Genomic DNA, 20,594 nt, shown 5'->3' with positions numbered 1-20,594 from the left:
TTTTTTTCTCTCTCTCTCCTTTTTTTCTCTCTCTCTCCTTTTTTTTCTCTCTCTCTCCTTTTTTTTCTCTCTCTCTCCTTTTTTTTCTCTCTCTCTCCTTTTTTTTCTCTCTCTCTCCTTTTTTTCTCTCTCCTTTTTTTCTCTCTCCTTTTTTTTCTTTCTGTCTCTCTCCTTCTTTCTCTCTCTCTCCTTTCTCTCTCTCCTTCTTTCCATTAAGAAGATGAAGAGATGAAGTCTTCTACTTGTTCAAACCCAAACATTGTTTCAAGCTTCCATTCTGAGATGTGTTTATGACAGCCCACACTGACTGAAAAGTTTTGCCATCATACCTCTATTGAGAGGACAGAGATCAGTGCCACTCTTTGTTTTATCACTTCGGGTAAAGTACAGTTAGGACTGGTTAGAGATGCAGTTCTGTGACCTGATGTGCCTCTTCCGTCAGCTTGTCATCAGTGGTGTAATGAATATCTGGTTATAATTAGCTTTTTAAATTCCTACAGGTTGTATAAACTGCCTTTATATTTTCTTCAAAACAAAAAGAGTTGACCTGAATATCAAGGTTAACTTTCTTGGAATACATTAGGTGGCTTTTCCTTAATTCAGAAACCAGAATAAGAAACTACTTTGTGTTACAATCAATGAGTTTGCCACTCATGTTGACAACCCCTTTAATTGCCTTGTTTTTACCTCTTCTTTTTCACAGATGACAGTGTGCTGCTAATGGGTGTAAGTAAATTAGATGTCTTGTACCGAAAGCTTCTCCTCACTAAACTTTTCATCAGAGGATGGGGAAAGCCAGAGGATCTGAAAAGGTGACTTGTTAAAAAGTAATGGCATTAACAATATCTTACATTAAAAGAAAAAAAACCCCAAACCTTGAAGTAGCAACAGTAATTGCTATCCTGTACTTAAAATACCAGAAGTGTTTAAGTTGGTTTTGTTCAGGAAATCATGTGTTTCTATACCAAGGAAGTAACTGGATTTAAGAGGAGCCTTAAAAGCATTTGCAATTTTTTTCCTGTTTAAAGAGGCTCTTCTTGAGAGAATGTCTGTGTGTCGAACTATATTTTTCACTTATGTTTATATGATGACATACTTCAAACAGCATCTCTGGAAGTGTTTTCTAAAAACAACACTTGATGAATTTCTGCAGAAGAATTGTTTCTGTTTAACATTAAAGTGGCTCTTGCTATCTCTCTGTAACTTGCTAATTAGTTTTAAAAGTGTAAGATTTAATCAGAAGTTTCTCTCACAGCCCAAAGTAGTAAACTCTTTCCTTCTAGATGTCTTGAAAATAAGAAAAAATTGGAAGTACCTCTTAATTTTTAAGCATTTGATTATTTTTGTTAGTTACTATTGAGATTAACACCTGGAAGTTGAGCACTTTTATTTCTTAAATTTAAAAATGAAGTGACAATATATATATATTCTGCATTGTGCAGTATTTAAATAGGAAATGATAAATTTGCATTTATTAAGCTCACTCTTATGTATATGAAAATCAATAAAGAAAACTTTGAAAACTACTGAAATAAAATTTTGTGCACTGGATAGCAGTGGAGTTTTATGGGAGCTTGTTTTTTAAGTCCACGTGAAAGATCTGATCTGGAAATGGCACTTGGATTGCTTCGTGTGTCTGTCTTCAGTTGATTTTTCTCTTAAGTAGCCGACTGTCCTGCAAAATGAGAATGCTGGCTTTGGTTGGAATAACCAAAAATAGTGGGGTTTGTTTTGGTTGCAGCATTTCTGTATTCTGTTCCATCTGTGTATCCAAAATGGGATATTTTAATGTTTTCAAAACCTTCTCTCTTAAAAACTTTTGGGCTCTTGGTGAGACATGGTGAAGTTTCCCTGCCCCATCTCCACCTCCCTCCAGTACAAGTGGTGTCTCTGTACAGGGGAGCCTCTGACTGATGCTGCTGTTCACCAGTGCAGGGGTAAACTGGGCTCTGGAGGGTGATCACACCCACACCAAATGGCAATAAGGGAGTGTTGCTGGTGCTAATGGTGATAGCAGCTACAGCTCCTCCTTCATTCAGGGGAAAAACCTCTCCCACCAGATCACAAGTGGTGGGGGAAGCAGGAGGCAAGCTTGCTGGTCTGAAAAGGAGAAGAAAGTTTTCCTCTATGTGTTGCCCCTGACTGGGAAGATGAGCTGTTCCCTAGCAGCCTGGCTTCACCTCGATGAAGAAGGAAGAATACCAGCTCCTCCTGACCCCTCACACTGGCTTGTGGGAGGAGGGCTTTTATTTCTGTTTGTTAACTCATCACTGTGAAGCTCCGTTATTAAGTTATTATTAAATTTTTTATACTTCAAGCATTAACTGAGATTGAATGGCTGACTGCTCTGCCTAGGTGTAATCTGAAATTTTATGTGCACACCCTTGATGTGATGAATGTTAATATCCTAGCTCTTTGTCCTCAACTCATTAGCAAGGGTTGAAATTCCTCAGCAGAGGCAAGATTTAGCCTTCACTATCCACCTAACTATAGAAACAAGACATAAATGCAGTATTTTTAGAAGATTTATTGTCAAACAAAACATCTCTTCGTTTAGCATACCCTCCACTCTCACCTCTTAACCCTTACTTTCTCAGAAATACTTAATGCACTTGCTGCTCTGTATAAGAAATGCAAAGGTTATAAAGTAGAGCTATTTTTTATGTGGTGATAAACTGGATTTCCTTTCCGTTCTGTGGCTTTTCTGTGGTGTTCGGGAGGTGAACAAGTCATTCCTTGTCAATCAAAACTGTTCTAGCTGGTCAGGTAACGTGTGTATTTATGACCATAAGAATGAGCAAGTTATTCTTAGCATAGAGTATTTAAGGTTGAGAGGGCAAATTTGAGGGCATCAAGTCAAAATCCCTGTTCAAAACAAAGCTGACTTATTTCTTCAAGTCACTTGGCCATTCATTCATTTGAAAGGCCCTTGAGGATGAAGATCAATTATAGTTTCCCTGGGCTATTTTTCCATGTGCTTAACTGTGAAAGCAATCTTTCACTTTGCTCCAGTAGGGATTTCTTACACTGCAACACACAGCCATTGCCTCTGCAGTATTCATGTCCTTCAGTAATCTTGTCCTCTGAGAAGAGTTTTGTTTCATTTTCTTTGTGTGACTCTGTAGCCCATTTAAGTAGCAGAAGAAAGCAATCAGATTTGCCCCTTAGCCTTCTGTTCCCCAGCAAGATATCTGAGCCCATTTTTTTTAACTTAAAAGCATCCTATGGTAGCTACCTACCCTATGCTGGCCTGATTAATCTGTGAATGGAAAGCTGGCTTCATGACTTTTATTTGTTTGTGGCTTACTTTAGCTCCTGAAATTTTATATAAATATGTCTCTTCTTTTTTTTAGATTAAAAGTTGAATTTTCTCTACTTGTTTCCTTTCAACAGAATATTTGAATTCAGAAAGATTATTGGAAACAGGGAAAAGTGCCAGACGCTGGTTTCGAAAGATTACCCAGTGTTCATTGACAAGGTACTTAAAAGCAAGAGATGACGTGATTTAACTACATTTATTTTCCTAATGCTATATAAAGGTACTTAACACCAGGCTACTTTTATAGCTTCTAGCAGAGAATGGAAGGAAACAGAGACTAAAGAGGTGGCTGTACAGATACTGTTGTTTCTTTTTTTCCCAGTAGTACAATAGTTGGGGAGTGAGATGTCAAATATTAAAACTCAGAAAGTGTTCAAAACTTATTATGTGTTATCAAATGTATTTAAAATGGGACAGCATTACACCTTTCTTTGATTCCTGTAAAAGTTTATTTAATAAAAGCAAAGCTGGAAACAAATGTTTTGACTGTGTTGATAACGTGTATCTCTATATTTGAGGAGTAGGCCTCTGCTCTGGGTTTTTTTAAGCAAGTTTTTATCCTACAACAAATTCTACTTTAAGAGATTTGCTTTCAGAGCAAGTTAAAGACTGACATAACATTTATTGCTATTGTCCCATTCTCTCTGCAGGTTGAGGGGCAATCTGACTGTAAAATCCTTGAGGGGCACTTCATTTCCCCCTTGGCTCATTGTGTCCCAGGTATCCTGCCAGTCGAATCTCTTGTAGCAAGGTAAGAGAAACCAAGAGGTATTTCTTGCTGGAATTAGTGCTGCAGAGTAATAATGGTCTATAAGTAGTTTTGTTGTGCAACTAATTGATTGTAAAGCAAACTATCTGTAAATTATTTCAAACTGGGGGTATTTTGGACTAATGTGTTAAAATAGATTTGTTTTTAAATGTGAAAACAAATCTTATTCATGTGATAGTTCAATCTATGTATTTAAAAAATCCACTAGCAAGTATGACTTTTTTTTTTTTTTTTTTGTGTGTGTGTGCGCAGAAATAATATTGCACAAAGCTGTGGAATACCCTGGGTTTGTTTTTTTCCAAATGAGGGGGATGCTGGAAAAGAAGAACAGTAGTTATTGTTTTGTATGTAGCAGGAGAAGCTGTTTATATCAAAGTATATTATATTGTATTTGAAGGAGACATTCCAGCTTTCCATTTACATTGAATACAAAAAATGTTATATGTGTGACGAAGTAGCAAGCTCATTTAATTGTAGCAAGAGAATCTGGTGCATTTCTTTCTTGGTAAAAAAAATGAAAAAAAAGCGTTCTCACAGAAGGCTGGAGGCTCCCTGACAGTGCTGGTTTCACACTAACAATGCTTTGCAGATGAGGAGTGGGTTTGCAAAGGGAGCATAATTTCTGTTTGCTTTTAGTTTTGAGCTGAACTGTCATGATGAATTTTTCTTCCTAGACTTCATTAAATGTTTAATAACATAAACATAAAAGTTTGTCAGCTCACATTGATACTGACGTTGTAAATTTTGTCAGTAATACTGGTTGGTGTTTTCATATGCGTGCTTAAGCATGTAACATTAAGGAATGTGAGACAAAAGGTTGGTAGTCAAGGAATCAGTTCTATTCCACCTTGCCTCTGACTGTCTGTTAACATTATCAAACTAATTAATACCATATTGGAAAATACAGTATGGTCGTTGTTTCCTTATCTGTGTTCTCTTGTGCTTTGTAGCCAAGTTACGATATTGTTGCTTTGGCCAGTATTGTGACAGTTTTGAAAAGCTGTACAAATTTCCCTTAAGATGGTACGAATGAAGTGTAACAACACTGTTGTAGGTAACAGTGCTCCATCTTGTGGGGAATAGTGGCGTCTCAGAAGGGATTTTTTTTTCAGTAGTTCAGACTATGAATAAGTAGCAGCAGAAGACATTAATTGATTGATGTTGGGTATATAGAATAATTTCATGGTTTGTATGTTGGGTTTTTGATTTTTTTTTTTAATTTATTGCTCATCTTAATCTTCAATTTCAGCTGTTGTGCCTTCAGGAGAAAAATAGCAATGATGCCTAGGACAGCTGGACATGCTTGTTTAGGCTGCTCTTTATCTGAAGTTGCATTTCTCCACTCTGCAAAGTTTAAATTGTGATGATGAGGTAGTAGTCTTTTTTAGGAACATGGTCTTTCATCTTAGCTCCTTTTCTTGTTTGGCCTTTCTTCTGTCCTACTTTCAGATTCCTTTGTTTGCTGAACGTGTTCATGAAAAATGATGTTGCTGAATTGCTGGCAGTTTGCCTGCTTGGGTTACAAATACTTTATTATGTTGGTTTGTTTTTGGTTTTTTTTATTAATTTCTCTTGATGCAGCTTGTAAGTAGAAATGCTTACTCTGCTAAAATAGGCGTTCATTTCTCACAGATTTCAGTTCATCATACCCAGAAGATGGAATAGCAAGCACAGACCTGTGTGCATTCATTTAGCAGGCACTGGAGATCATGTGAGTGTATAAAATGTAAAATTGGTTGTTATTGAGAAATTAAATTGTCAAATTTTGTCTTACCTGTATTGTTTGTGCGTCTTGTCTTTAGCACTTCTGGAGGAGACGCACATTAATGGCACGGCCAATGATTAAAGAAGCCTGTATGGCTTCCCTGTTGCTAGAAAATCCTTACTATATCCTTTTGTGGAAAACACGGTAGTTATTCCTAATGTCCTCCCTGGAAGGCAGAAGAGTTACCACACTCATAAAATACCTACTTTTTGGATCCATTCCCAGGGGGTAGAAGCAAAGAAAGTTATGACCATTACATGAAACACAGTTCTGTGGTACCTCAGGTAAATTTTGAGAAACTTACTATTACCACTTAAGATGTGGTTTGTTTGTTTTTTTTTAAACAGTTAAGTTCTGTTCTGTCATCTTGTATAACACTATTATTCTGTTTCATTAAATAGGATCTTGGGTTACACTTTTTCCTACCCATATATCTGACAACGATAAAATGTTGCAAACTACATCATCAAGGCAGATTGGATTTGATTTAGTGACAGTAAAACATTGGGAATTTAAGTTCCAAATTTCAATTAATTTGCTATTTATGTATATTATTTATCTTTTTTTTTTTGTTTCAATGACCAGTTTTGATAAAGCCTTTTTTACTTTCTTTAACTGGGGTCTTTTACATGGCTGTAGGAAACCTAAGGATCAGTTGTAAGTATTTCTGTTGCATTTATGGATACTGTCTTTTTAAAATACTGCTTTTCTTTTTTTCTCTTTTGAGCCAAAAGTTATCAAAACGTGGATAGCTTATTAAGAAAAAAACATTCTACAAACCATTTGTAACGTGCTAATGTGAAATTGTCTGCTCTTTACTAAACTGCTTTGGAGTTGTGTTAGGCAATCTCAGGGATCAGGAAAGTTTGCACAAGATGGACTTGCAGTGTGAAGTGACATGCAAACATCTTGTGTGAGTACAAGTCAGGGCCATTTTATTTTCCTGACTCACAGCTGCACATGTACAAGTGCTGCTGTCATATTTCAGTCAGCTGTGAATATTCTTTGGTCTGATAGTGTATTTCCATTATAATTGCTAGGATTTTGCTTTTCCAAGACCTTTTAAGGATTTACAGACGTACAAATAAATCTAGCTTTGGTCAGTTTTTAGTCAGTGGAGGCTATGCAATATTCAGTGTTTTATAGGATTTATTCCTTCAATCATTTCTTAAATGTGAATTTAGAAGCCTAATTACGAAGTCTTGGTTTTTTACTTTTTACATTTTCCAAACCACAGAAGTATTATCAGAATTCAACTGGATATGTGTCTGAGGCAAAGCTGTGCTTTTAGTCTCCCAATATTTCTGAAAGTCCAAATATGAGTTGGTGTTTTAATCCTTTTTAATCCTAACTTGGACATTTAAAAAGACTGGAAGACACAGGGAAGGTGATTTATGTAAGATTATAGGAAAGTGACAGGGGAAAGCGTGCGCTGGAATACATCCATTGGTAGGTTTATTTCCAGTTATGGGTGATCTGATGCAGAAGAATGGATTAAATAACTCTGTTCTCAGTTGTCCAGTGTGTCAGCTTTAGTAGGTCACGTATCATGTAGAGAAGGATTGTTTCAAGGGGGGGGTGCTCAGTCTAATACCCCATCAGGTAATTGTCGCTCTCCAATACAGGGTTACACGGCACCAGCGGTTGTAGTTAATATGCTGGTGACAGTGTTCAGTAAATACAGCAGCTGCAGAGGAATCTCATAAAGCTGTAGGAAAGAGTTGCATTAGGCTGTAAATGCTGCTCTGCAGCAGCTATGTTCATTTCTGTGTGACTTCACAGTGAGCTTTGTCCTTGTGCTTCAGAGTGTCGCAAATGTGATGGTGGCATGCTGGCAGGGGAGGCCAGGAGCCCTTTGTAACCTGGCTGTGGTACTGAAAATACTCAGTGCCCCTCCCCAAGTTAGAGGTCTATTATTTTTAGAGTCCTTCTGATGGCTCAGCCAGATAGATTTCTACTTTTTTGTGTGTCTTCTGTTTTAATGCTTTGCAGTACACTGCCTGAATTTCTCAGCACCGTGACAAACTTCCCACTTTACAGTTTCAGTCTTACAGTGACACTGATGAGTGCTTCCAAAGCTGACATACTGATTGCTCTTCAAATGTTGTGTGCAATTTTTCAATGATGTAAAACAGGTAAATAAGAAAAAAAAAAGTTGTTTCTGCAAACAAGATAGTGTATGCCTAGGACTTTAGCACTTTGATTCTATTTCTAAAATGTCTGTGACAACTTCACAGGACAGAATATTACTACTAATGAGATGCTAGTGTTGGTAATAACTGTTTCCAAAAGACCAAATTGTCAGTGATATTACATTAAAACCAGGTGTCTATTCCTAGTCCTCATTTGGGTGAAAAATTACAAGTGCCAGAAAATCTGGGCTTGCTTTTTCCTCCTGTTGAATCAACAGGATTTCAGCTCCAAAATTCTCTGTGATTGTGATTAAGCTGTGTATAAAAGTATGTATATATTGATAAGAACTGTCAGAGTCTAATCTTAGAAAATAAACCCTCTATTTTCCTTTTCTGGGGAGAAAAGACGGTCATGTTTAAAAAATGTCTCGGACCTGTTTGTGATGGGAGGAGCTCTAATTCTAGAATCGGCAGCTCTTTTGCACTGGCTAGAGAGAGAAGGCTATGGACCACTAGGGATGACTGGAATATCCATGGGAGGACATGTAAGCTTTTATATCTCCTGTTCAGTAACTTTTGTTTTAACTTCTCATTTGATCATGTAGCATACGGGAATAATTTGTTTTACAGTGTTGATCTCAGAAGTACTTTAAAATAAGCACTTAGAGTCATGAGAAACAAATTGTTGGCAATTCTCATGTTCCGTGGTGCTGAATTAGTAGAATCCTTAATATGTACTGACAAACCATAGAGCCCTTTGTCAGCCATCTCCCAGCAGGCTTAATAAGAATATAAACTTCTCACATAATTGTTTTTTTTCCACAAGGAGGGGTGGCAGCAATGTTTGCTGAAAGAAAGTCTGCACTGATCGATTGCTGATTCTCCCTCTTTTCCTCCTTTCTTCTTGCTTAAACCTTTGTGTTTTAATGCACTGTGTGAAATACCCCCTCTTTCTAGGCAGGTTGTAATTGAGGTGACTTTTGGTGTCAGTTCTGTTCTCAACTCATCTCTTTTTTTCCCCTGATCATTGGTACTGATCAGAGGTTTCTGTGGTGAGGTGGCTAACATTTTCTGTGTGAGTCTGTGCATATTCAAACTAAACCAGCAGTGTATCACTAAGGTGCTTGAAAGACTAATACACAGTCAAAATGTTATTGCTCGTGTCTCTGCAGATTAGCATGGGTCTGTGAGACACAGGTGCAATACCTTTATTTCTTTGTTGTTAGGAGCTCAGTAAATAATGTTGGCAATGGTAGTGTTTACTGAAAGGAAAATACTCCCCTAGAGCACAGTTTTATAACTCTAGATGTCATAAATCTACAAAGTACCTTTGATTTCCATCAACATCACCCTGCTGAGTCAGCAACTGCTGTGAAATAAATAATATTTGATGTTGATCCTCTATAGAATGTGTTTTACAATGGAAGGTTGTACACATTGATTCAGTTCTACTAAAGGGGAGAGAGTTCTACTACTGGAGAGAATCAGAACAGAGATGTGTGGTGTTCTTGTAACTTTTTATTAATAAAAAATAGTTAGAATAGAATTATAGTTCAATTGCATAAATCCAGTTATTAGAACATCTAGAACAGACATGAGGTGTTTTGTATTAATAGAATAAAACTTGTAAAGAACATACCATATAGGGAACTTCTGTACATTGAACTTTCTTGCCCTGTTTTTTTCTGGTATAAACAGAATAGTCACAAAAATATGTTCTGAGAACTGATGCAAAAGTAATGATTCAAACTTAAAGGACAGAAAAAGAGTGCACTTAACATGTTGAATTACTTCTCCTTCAGATTTTGTTTCCAGTACACAAAGTTTAAAAGTACAGAATTTAAATAGTCCTTCTCATAGATTGCCTTTGTTTTGCCTTGAAATAAACTTGCAAGAGCTTGGTGAAAAGCTTCATAGAAGTTTTTTATAGTTTTAAACAACTAATAGCTTGTATTAGTTTTTGTAATTATAATGATAATTAATATAATTACAAATATAATTATAATTAATTATAATTATAATTAATGGAATAGTTAGTAAATATTCCATTGGGAACTCTTACAACCAAGTCCAATTCAGCCTTGAAATGAGTCCTTTCCAGAGCAACGTTTGTTTTTAAAAAAATCACTGGAGAATGGATAGTAACTTCCAAATAGGTGAAAGCATATCCACCTGCCACAATCCTTAACTCTCTGGCATCATGTGTTTCATAAATACCATATAAACAAAGAAATTGAAGATGAGAGAGTTCTTTTTTACCATATTGGGAATTCAATATTAAAATGTGTAATAAGTGCCTTTGATTCTAGATGGCTTCACTGGCAGTGACAAACTGGCCTAAACCATTGCCTTTGATTCCATGTCTTTCCTGGTCAACAGCCTCTGCAGTCTTCACTACGGTAATTAACAAATTACAAAATGCATTTTTTGTTAGTATATTAGATCGTAATCAGAAATGTAAGATAAAAGATTTGGGCTGGCCACAAGGGAGGTGGGATTCCATGGCCTGTGTTATAATGTGCTTATGCTTCGATTGCAATAATTCTGAGGGCTGTCTGGGAACAGAATTCTACTGAAAAAATCAGGAGAGGAACAGGTCAATTTCCTGCATGTATCATTATTTTAGAATGACCTCTGGGTTTTGCTTGTGTACTGAATGCTTTTATTTATCATCTCAGGGTGTGCTAAGCAAGGCAGTGAACTGGAGAGAGCTGGAGAAACAGTATTTTACACAAGCTGTGTACGAAGAAGAAATCATTCAAATGCTTGAATATTGTGGAGTAAGTATGGTCTGTTTTCCCTATCTGCTAATATTTGCATGTGCCAATCTAGCAAATATTGTAACTTCTTTTTACTTTCACTTAAAGTAGACAATTGTTAGCTAGAACATACTGGCATGTTGTTTCTTTATGCTTTGATAAATTTGGTCTTTGAAGGAAAAACCTGAGAAACAAACCTAATATTTTGGTTGTATAATGAGTGTTAAGCGTAGCCCTTGCTACAAGTTTTCCCTTTGATCACACTTAGTGTAATCTGCAACATAAAATGTATTCAGTCAAAATTCTGATAAATAACTTTTTTTCCCCCCTAAGATTCTTTGCCTTGTGATAGTTCTTTTTCTAATACCTTACAGCAGGAGAAGAGAAGCTGGGGTGCAGATAGTTGTTTCCTGGGTATTTGCCATTTTAAAGTTAAATACACTCCAGCAACACTGATGGAGAAGACAAAATGAAAAGAAACTTTTCAGGTTGTTCAGCTTGTGTCTCCCTAGTATTTAGAGACAGTTGATTTTTCAGTTCTAAACCTGACATTCGACCTGGTCAGATATGTTATTTTTCTATTATTATAATGAGGTCATTTAAGCTTAAATTACTGTAATTATAAATTCAGAGTTTAATTTAGAAAGAAAAACAGTTGTTTATGTCACGAACTACTGTATATATTAGAACTTCCTGCATTTTTTTAAGCTGACAGATACGTAGAATGAAATTTTCAAGAGGTTATGATGATCAGGATTTAACTGAGTGACCTGCAAGCTGAAAATAGAAGTGAGCAGTGCTGTTTGTGTCTTTAATTTTTCTTTTTTTTTAATAATGAGTTCATCTTAAAAATAAGATGAACCAACTGGTCTAAGGGAGAAACCCTTAATAAATGTCCTGTTGTCTTTGTTTAGACAGATTCTTTCAAGATGGGACAAGACTTTGTTAAAAACTTCCCTGACAGTGTGGACAGTCTGGCGGATATGGACATGACTTCCAGAATATTCAGCTTTGAGTCCTTGAATGACACTGTATCTAAGGAAGCCGTTCACAGCTTTACCACAAACAGAAGTGCTCTAAGTGCCTCTTCAGAAAGACTCTTAATACAAGATGCTCCTAAAATGCAGTGCATAAATCAAACCTTTTCGACCAGTAGCAGTAGCAATAAAAACTTAACCAGTCCACAAGGACACAGGATAAATACAAGGAGAAGGAGTGACACTTTACAGAGAGAATCCTTAATGTTCATGAAGGGAGTAATGGATGAATGTACCCATGTAGCTAACTTCCCAGGTATGTATCTCATTGTTTCAATGTGCACTTTGGAAAGCTGAACAAAATACAGTGGAGGGAAAGGTATTTTCTTCATTCTCCAAGTGCAAACCTGGTGGCACCTTTGCTGAAATACGGAAATATTGTGACCATTATTCTGTAGCATCTATTTACTACTCCATTTCCTAATTGTTTTTTCTGTTCCTTCTTGATGGCCAACTAATGACAAAGTGAATTAAAAATTTGCCTCTCAGTATCTTTGCTCATTTTTCTCCTCTGCCTTGCTGTAGCTCTTTTCAGATATGAGTTAGTGCATATTTGTATTATCTAAAGGAAGAAAACACCTGTGTGATGTGAATAATACTTAAGTGTAATTAATCTTAATTAATCTGCTAATAAGGTTTTTCAAGCAGAAATCTCATATTGACTTCAGATAGAAAGTAGCCTGCATAGCTGAGCAACAAGCTTGAATGATACTGCCAGTAAAAACATTTTGGGGGTCCTTCTGAGCTGGTGCTGGCTGGTGAAGAGAGTTTCCCAGGGCAGGCATAGCGTATAGGGGGAGCTGTAGTCCAGCATTCCTTGGCATTCAGGACAGATCCTTTCCAGCACTGCAAACAAGTCATTGCTTCCTAGAGCCGCCTTAAAAGGTTCTGCTGCAGTGGGGGCTTGGAATTCCTTTTGTGGCAGTCCGTGGTCCGGCTGTGCATGTACCTGCTAAAGGCATCTCCTACAACGTGCTTTGACTTCAGACCGAGCTGTCTTTTAATGTCAAAACTTTCCTGATACTGGGCCCCTGTGCCACCTCATTTATTAATTCTGGCATTCAGTACTCCATTGGTACAAATGTTTAAATTTAAATAAATGTTAAAATTAAGCAAAAAGGAAACACACAATAAAAGGAACCTACACTAGTGTAGATTCTTTCACTGCTAGCCAGAGATGTTTTGTGACGAATACCAGTGAAGTGCTTTCCTTAAAGCTTTCAAAGTTATTTCAGTAGACAGAAAAAGCCCTGTAAGTTTTATTCTAAGTGCAGATATTCTTGTTTATCTAGACTTATCCAGGTATCACTTAGCTAAGCACTGACCTTGGAACTTAAGAGGATCTGTGATCCTGATGCACTTGTCAAAGTGATGAATTTCACCGTGTCAGTAGTTTCCCAGGTCTTGTCATTCCCTGGGAGACTTTGCATTCCCTGCCAGTATGGCCAGAGAGAAGCTTCAGAAGATCTCCCTAATGCTCAAATTTCATGGAAAATTGAATGGAAGACTAGGATTTATCTTAGCATTGCATATTCTCAATACATGATTTAGTATGAAAGAAGGAAGGGTTTAAATTATTGCTGACACCCCACTGCCAAACATCTTGGCTGGTCACTCTTTAACATATCACTTATTTTCTTTTTGAAGAGAGAAATATTCTGTGTTCAACATAATTTTGGTGTAATTTTTGCTCAACATCATATTGGTGTTATTCCTGTTAGTAATCTGATTGGTGCAATTCTGGTTGTGAGTAATAAATATGTGTAACAATATGTTGGGATTTCTATGTTGCAAGTAAACCATGTAGGAAACAGAAAAGAAAGTGAATGCAGGCTGTACTTTCTGACCTCTTGTATGAAAAGTTGTCTTTTTTCCTCCATGAGGGAAAAAAAATATATGAAACTTCTACACTGTTGAATTTCATAGTTCTTTTTGCCGATAAAAAGGAATCTTAAAGAACTGACATGAATGCTATAGAGTTTTGTTGGTAAGAGGAAAGACAGTTCTGTCAACTTCACAAGTCTTTGAGGAATTCCTGCTTTAGGGGTGGGAAGGGTAAGGGTTAGTTTGTTTTTCCACTGATGGCCTCACTACTGTAACATCAAAAACCAGATAAATTCTGCTGGAGATTTTAGAAAATGTACTTTTATTAAAGCTTAGAATAATTTAATTTTTTGTGAAAATAGCATTTTTACAACAGAAATCTCAGCTGTTGTGTTTCTACTTCTTACCACAGATAAATTCACTTTTGCTTTGTTTTCCTTTAGTTCCAGTTGACCCAAGTTTAATCATAGTTGTACAAGCTAAGGAGGATGCGTACATTCCTCGCACTGGGGTGCGCAGCCTCCAAGAGATTTGGCCGGGGTGTGAAATCAGGTATCTGGATGGAGGTCATGTCAGTGCCTACCTCTTCAAACAAGGACTCTTCAGGTAAGGTGGACAGAAAAGTTTAAAATTAAATTTTAGATTTAATTAAAATGAAAGCTTGACTGTAAATAAGTAGTATGTGCATGAATTCGTGCCTTAGTAATATTAGGTGTTGATTTTCTAAAGACAGTTACATAAATCAGTTATATGAGTGCAGTTCTGTAGTTTTCCAAAAGTTTTAAATATTTGTGCTTTTAATTTTAAAACATAAGGATTTAGGAAGACTGTACACACCATTTAGGAAGTCTAAGCAACAACAAAAAAGTATAGCACTCTATTGGGTCAATGTATGCTAACCACTAGCTTACTGCTATTTAAAACTTCAGCCCTATTTTTATGATAGTTGCTCAAAAATTTTAAGTTATGCATGTCTCTGATGTGTTTGAGTAGAAACTCCAAGTCCATCTATATTTGCACTTGCATCAAAGCTGGAAAACAGTCCCACTCATTCCTGGAACATCAATATATTACTGGTTTGAAGTGAGAGATCCCAGAAATAAAGGAAATAAATTGTGATGATAGCTTTGTAAATATATTTGTAAATGTATGGAAGGATGCCACTTATATCTGCCCTTTCCCAAATTGTACAAATTCTCTTCTCTTTTACTTGTTTCAGACAAGCGATTTACGACGCGTTCGACCGCTTTCTCCAGAAATACACCATGTGATCTTTCTAATGCATTCAGACTGATCTCATTTGTAATTCAGCTTACTGGAACTCATGTTTGGAAAACAAACCTCTTGTAGTGTTGAGCAGATGGTCACTGACTGTTGTAGGTAACAATTACCAGAAGTGGTAAAGTACCAGCATTGCTTTCATTTCAACCCAGTGCCATTCTGACACAGCTGCTTCAGCATTACCTGTGAAAAACCAACAGCAGCATTTGTCGGTGCATGAATGGTTCGTGTACTTCATGTCTAATCAGATTGTGTATTCCTTCAATTCTGAATGAATTCTGAATTGTGTGTCAGTAGAAAACAGACCAGTCAAGTATCTGAAGAATGTAAAATGTGCTGTGGGGCTAAGCTGCTCTCTTGTGTTTAGTGTAGTTTTGGTTTGTTCCAGATACCTCGGTTACCTCTGGCTTCCTCATGGCCTTGCTGTTCCTATTGTGTTATACTGTGGCTTTGCCAGCACTCAGCCTCTTGTGTTTGTCACTTCTTTTCTTGTCAATTATGAATTGAAAATGAGCCTTGGCAGAAGGCTCAGCACCAAATCGTGCAAATCGTGCAAAAAGAAACTTTGCCAATTCAAGGAAAAGTGAGAGAGAGACGTTTTCATTCAATACATCCATGAAGTTTTCCTGCCACTGAATTGAACTGTGCCATTACAGAAGGATCATGTAGCAAATCTTCAACCAGGTTCACAAAACTGGAATAAGTGAAAATCAAGTGTCTGGTATTTAATTGTTTACATAATTCAGTTGGATAACATAAGCTTCCAGATTTCTTTTCTTTTTTGGAATGATAGATGAAATAGAAATGGCATCATTTTACTTTCTAGGCACTGGCTGATTCTAAGCAGTTAAATCGACAGCAATTATATGGTGCTATAAAGACCTGTTGCAAATACTTCAACAGATGTCCTTTCTAAAGTGCACTCAGCGCTGATATGCAAAATACACTTGCACTGTATAATTTAAAAGATACGTGAGACTAAAGGTTACTGAAACAGTTAGGTTTGCTCCTTATTTTTCAATACTTGTCTTTTTTAATTAGATGGAAAATAAAGAAATTTGGATTTTGAGCACATTTAAGAAAGTCCAAAGTCTGTTATTTCCTCTTTTGGGATCAAAAATGCCAACAAATTGCAGTAGAATAAAAGGTTGTCATTTACCAACTGTGTGGATATCTCTCCACATCTTTTTTTTGTGGTAATCTCCTATAACATTCTTTTAAAACCAGTTTGCAGAGAAGTAGAAAACTGAAACACTTCAGTACTCAGTACAGGCACGACCAGGATTACACTAAAATGAACAGAAAAATCCAGCCATTTCTCAGAATGTGTGACTTCTGCACCTTTCCAGTCAAGCACTTTTGATCTCCATGGTTACTGTAAAGGTTTTTAGTAGTCAGAGTATGGAGCAAACAAAGCTCAGTGAATTTTAGTCAGGTAGACAGGACTAGTAACTGTGAAGAAATTATGGTTCATTTGAAAATCAGGTGTGTTCAGATAAAACTGAAGAGCAACAATTCTGAATAACCCAAATTATGTAACATACAAATTTACTGAAAATGCAGAAGAAGCTCTGATCAGTCGGAAGTTAAATTGCTTCTTTCAAGTGGTTTTTCATAATTTCTTTGGACAGTGTTGGTTTTATATATGGGGAGCAAGTGTGAAGTGACTAGCACATTTGAGTAGAGTAGAACACCAAATATTTGGAGGGTTTGAAATCAAATATTAGTAAGCTTACAGATTTAAAATTGAAGTCTTGAATAATGTACTAAAAGAGTCACAGGGTTTACAAGCATATTCATCAACTAAGAGTGCTTTATAAGAGCACTGTCTGCTGTGCAGCAGCTTTTGTAGCTCTGACATTTTAATGTAATTGTGTGCTATATGCCCTGGTTCTGTTGCAGCTATGAGAAAGGGAGATAACTGGTGGCAAGGGGAAGGGCTTGAATAAATGCAACAGAGAAAAGACAGATTTTGTAAAGGCCGGGAGTAAGCACAAAAAAAATCAACTATGCTACAAAGTATAACATGCCAAAGTAAATATTTTCAAAGTGCACAATTCTGAGAATTACATAACTGATGGGAACTCTGCATCCTGAGGTTAGTGTCCTGATGGAATTACTAACAAGGTTTAACTTACCAAAAGGGCACAGAAGGAGGTTTAGGCTAATGCCACTCCTGCTTGTGAGAGTGTCTTTTGGGACAAATGCTCCTCCTGGTTGTGAGAGTGTCTTTTGGAACAAGCAGTGAAAGACTGGTTTCTGACAAGAAAAAGGAATCACACTTTGCTCTGTAACTAAAGTCGTGTTGCCAAATATGAAAGCCCAGTAAGCATTATTTAAGAAATTTCTCAGGTTAGAATAATAAAAAAAGGAAAAACATGCTCAGTGGTCTATTTCTGCCAGTTATCAGACAAAGGGAGCTGGTCTGTGAAGGGGGGAATCGTGCTGTGTACGTGTTTTTAACCCTTGGAAAATTGACTTTTTAAATCATATTTTAAGGTGAACTCCTAAGAAAGTATAAATAATCCATTTTGATGTTAAATGAGAATGTGGTTTTAATCCAGGAGTTGCATGAGAGAAATGTTGTAATAAGGTTTCTTCCATGTAGCAGGTAAGCCATTCTGTATGTCTTAAATTTATTGTAAGACTGGCCTTGGTAATTTTTTGGTTTCAAATTTTTTCAATAAAAGTCCTAAAAACATTTAGGGGTGAGGGTTTTTTTCTCTCTTGTTAACAGGATTTCAAAATGCATCCCACTGTCATTCTGTAATCCTTTCTGTTCCTACTAGTGCTGTACCACAAGGAGAGCGGGTAATCTACAGGACGTGATAAAAGCTTCACACAACAAACACTGGTGCTGCTTTGATGTTTTCCTACATGCAGTACGCAGTCAAGAAAATAAGCTTGTATCAGCTAATTAAGATACCATTGTGATTCCAGTTTTACACTTTCCAGTGCAGGACACATCTAATAAATGTCAGGTGGAGCTTTTTGTAATTTTTTCCCCAAGGCCAAACAACTCCCAAACAACTCAAAAGGAACCACTCAGGATTTCTTTTTTAGCAAGGAGAGATCACTTGTGTTCTATTACTCTAGAAAGTCTGCAGAAAAACAACATATGAAGGAATGGAGTCTTGCTGCTTTTTCTTCTTACTGGAATGTCAAATGCCTGTAACAGAGATACTCTCTAAACAGTAGAAAAGTGAAAATCCTTGGATCCTCGGAATATTATTTTTGCTTGATAGCTGCTAACATTTTGAAGCAGGTATTTTTTTATTTATCTTAATTGTTTCTGTCTTGTGTTGTTTTGGGGTTTTTTAAAATGTTGATCTGAATTGCTGTTGGTTGGGCAGGGAAGTTTCTTTATCTCAGACTGTCAGGTTCTCTGCCAGCTTGGCTGTAATGATAAGTTACATGGTATGGAAAGGAGCTTTGGGGTGGTCTGTAGCCATGTAATTCCTCCTGAATTTTTACCCTATATGAGTAAAATGCTGCTATTCCATGCAATCCTGGAATTTGCAGTGTTCCCTGGTACGCTTGGATGCTTCCACACAAGATAAAACATGAGCATTAAAATGAAAATAAGAACTGTTATTCTCTTGGTTTCACTTGGTGTGTATCAGCCCCTTTTCCAAACATGAGCATTTTAAGAACTGTGTTCCCAAAGGAGAATTTTGCCAAAGAAGTCTGACTTGCACTGCTAGAAAGTAATAAGGAGGATACAAGTGGACGAAATGCGAAGGATGAGTCTTAGCAACTTTTTATATCCTCTTCAGTCCCAGTCCATCCAATAAAGTCAGCAGGAAGCTCCATCCTACAGAGCAAAACAAGTATCGAAAACTTTTAAAGTGCCACGTAACTGATCAACTTCAGTGCTTTTTTGCCCCCCACATAATTAGCCCTTAATTAGTTCCCTGCTTTTTTCCTGCTCTGTTTAGGTTCCTGTGCTGTAGTATTCTTGCAGTCCCAGCTGGCGTACTCCTCTGCTTCCTTGTCTTCTAACACTTGTATGGGAAAAAGAGAAAACATGAGGTTAATCCCCTTATTACCAGTGACTTAGGTAGGGCCTTTTTACTTTCATGTCACTCTAACCTCTGCTTAACTTCTGAGTTTGGGAAACCAAATAAAAGACATGGAAATAATTTTAAACAGTGTGACTGATACTCCTGTTTTCAGGAATGTATGCAATCAGCACATCCTTGATTAGTAAACATACAGAATCTGAAACAAATTGAGTTCTTGGTACCAAAGAAAAATGCTTCTAAGTGTTTGAAGATTTGCTGTAATTCTAATCATTCCACCTGTTTTACTCTTGATATAAATTTTGGAAGAAAGAAAATGTGTCACTTTCTATACAGAAAGTGCTTAGAAGCGGTACTGATGTTTTTCTCTGTGAAAATTCCTCTAATGTTTGGAGCTGAAGTCTGCAATTACAGGAATGCGCATTAACGTATCTATGTGGTTTGCTCCTTGTCACATAACAATTGTTTTAGATGTTTTAATTTCAAGCCTTTACCACAACAGGTCATTAATTTCCAAATATCTTGAACAAAGCAGCAGGCACCTGAGGTTTGCTTTGAGGTAGGCCTGGACTTCCACCAGGTGATCAGGTCTGCTGCTGGATACACAGCTCCAGAATAATCCTAAGACTGTTTCAGTGCCTGAAGTGTCAGCTGTGGTGGGCATTTGTTTAGTTCTTGGTTGATTTGGGTGGATTTTTTTTCTGATGAAGGGGTGAAACTCCACACAATCTCATTAGAGCAGAGAATTACATTACCCCAAACAGAACATCTTTTACTGCTGCAAAACCCAGGAAATTTGGTTACTTGTCACATGACTTCAAACATATTTGACTAGCTTTATAGAAGCCTATTTGGGAATTTGCTTAGTTCATTCAAGAAGTGTTGGCATTCTTTTTTGGAAGACCTCTTGTAAGAAAGGGAGTAAAACATGGCTGAGAGATGAATGAAATAAATAGGAGAGGAGCAGGTGTCTAAAGGTGTAATCAAGGAGAATTCTGGGAGCACTGGGAGCTGGCAAAGAGGGAAAGGGGTGATTAATGTCGTACTGTGGTGGCTTTCCTCATCCTGTGACCGTAGTGCTTGTGGGATAATGCAGCGGCAGAAGTGTGGGTATAACCAGTGAGCGTGGTATGAGTGCACGTGCTACTGTGGGATGATTTTCTGGGGGATTTTTGGCAGAAAGTAGAAAGGCAGAGGAGAGATGGTGTAATGGCAGAGGTACCTGTCTGTTGGAATGCTTAAATGATACGGGATTCCCTCGCTGCTGGGACCTCAAGTATGTTCTCATGCGCCTGTTGAACGCGTTCTCGAGGCTGTGCCCCGGGGAGTCCCCTTCGCACCAACGAAACGCGCTCATCCCCCCGCTCACCATATCGAGCTCCTCATCTCGCCGTGCAGGTGCGGGCGAGGCCTGCAGAGCCGAAATGTCCGAAAGGCCCTGGAAAGCCTCCCGGCCGCGTGAGGTCACGGCGCACGGGAGAGCCCCGGGTCCCTCCCCCGCGCGGGCGGGGCCGGGCCGGCCGAGGCAGCGTGCCCGGAGCGCCGCCCGTCCCTCCGCAGGCGGCGGCGGCGGCGGCCCCGGCGGGTCGCGGTCGCTGTCCCTGTGCCTCGCTCCGTGTGCCGCCCCCCGCGGCAGCGAGCGGCCGCAGGGCAGCAGGGAGCCGGCGGCGCTCGGCCCGACCGGGG

The 20,594-nt window shown here is 37.8% G+C and overlaps 1 protein-coding gene and 1 long non-coding RNA gene across 8 annotated transcripts in view; one reads left to right on the top strand and one right to left on the bottom strand.

Moving 5' to 3' along the window:
- ABHD18 (abhydrolase domain containing 18) overlaps positions 1-17,587 on the top strand; it is a 20,429-nt gene extending 2,842 nt beyond the window's left edge. For 2 of the 7 annotated variants that reach the window (XM_042048532.1, XM_042048531.1), the window contains exons 3-14: positions 704-812; positions 3,394-3,478; positions 3,970-4,070; positions 5,721-5,799; positions 5,891-5,975; positions 6,483-6,510; positions 8,392-8,530; positions 10,295-10,384; positions 10,664-10,765; positions 11,659-12,037; positions 14,049-14,211; positions 14,825-17,587. In XM_042048532.1, the coding sequence (XP_041904466.1) occupies positions 721-812; positions 3,394-3,478; positions 3,970-4,070; positions 5,721-5,799; positions 5,891-5,975; positions 6,483-6,510; positions 8,392-8,530; positions 10,295-10,384; positions 10,664-10,765; positions 11,659-12,037; positions 14,049-14,211; positions 14,825-14,876 (1,395 nt within the window). In that variant the 5' untranslated portion in view covers positions 704-720 and the 3' untranslated portion in view covers positions 14,877-17,587. The other 5 variants (XM_042048535.1, XM_042048534.1, XM_042048533.1 and 2 more) reach the window with 5 other exon arrangements.
- Positions 13,905-20,405, bottom strand: LOC121674282. Its single transcript, XR_006019513.1, has 2 exons — positions 20,278-20,405; positions 13,905-18,700 (listed from the first exon to the last, which is right to left on the bottom strand). It is a non-coding gene; the product is annotated as an uncharacterized LOC121674282 (long non-coding RNA).
- Positions 20,406-20,594: the final 189 nt, after the last annotated feature.

The sequence above is a fragment of the Corvus kubaryi genome, unplaced genomic scaffold (assembly GCF_017639235.1).
Source record: "Corvus kubaryi isolate FWS band 111438036 unplaced genomic scaffold, C.kubaryi_AGA036_p1.0 67, whole genome shotgun sequence".
Classification (NCBI taxonomy): Eukaryota; Metazoa; Chordata; class Aves; order Passeriformes; family Corvidae; genus Corvus; species Corvus kubaryi.
The sequence above is the reverse complement of the archived record's forward strand: the minus strand, read 5'-3'. Positions and strand labels throughout refer to the sequence as shown.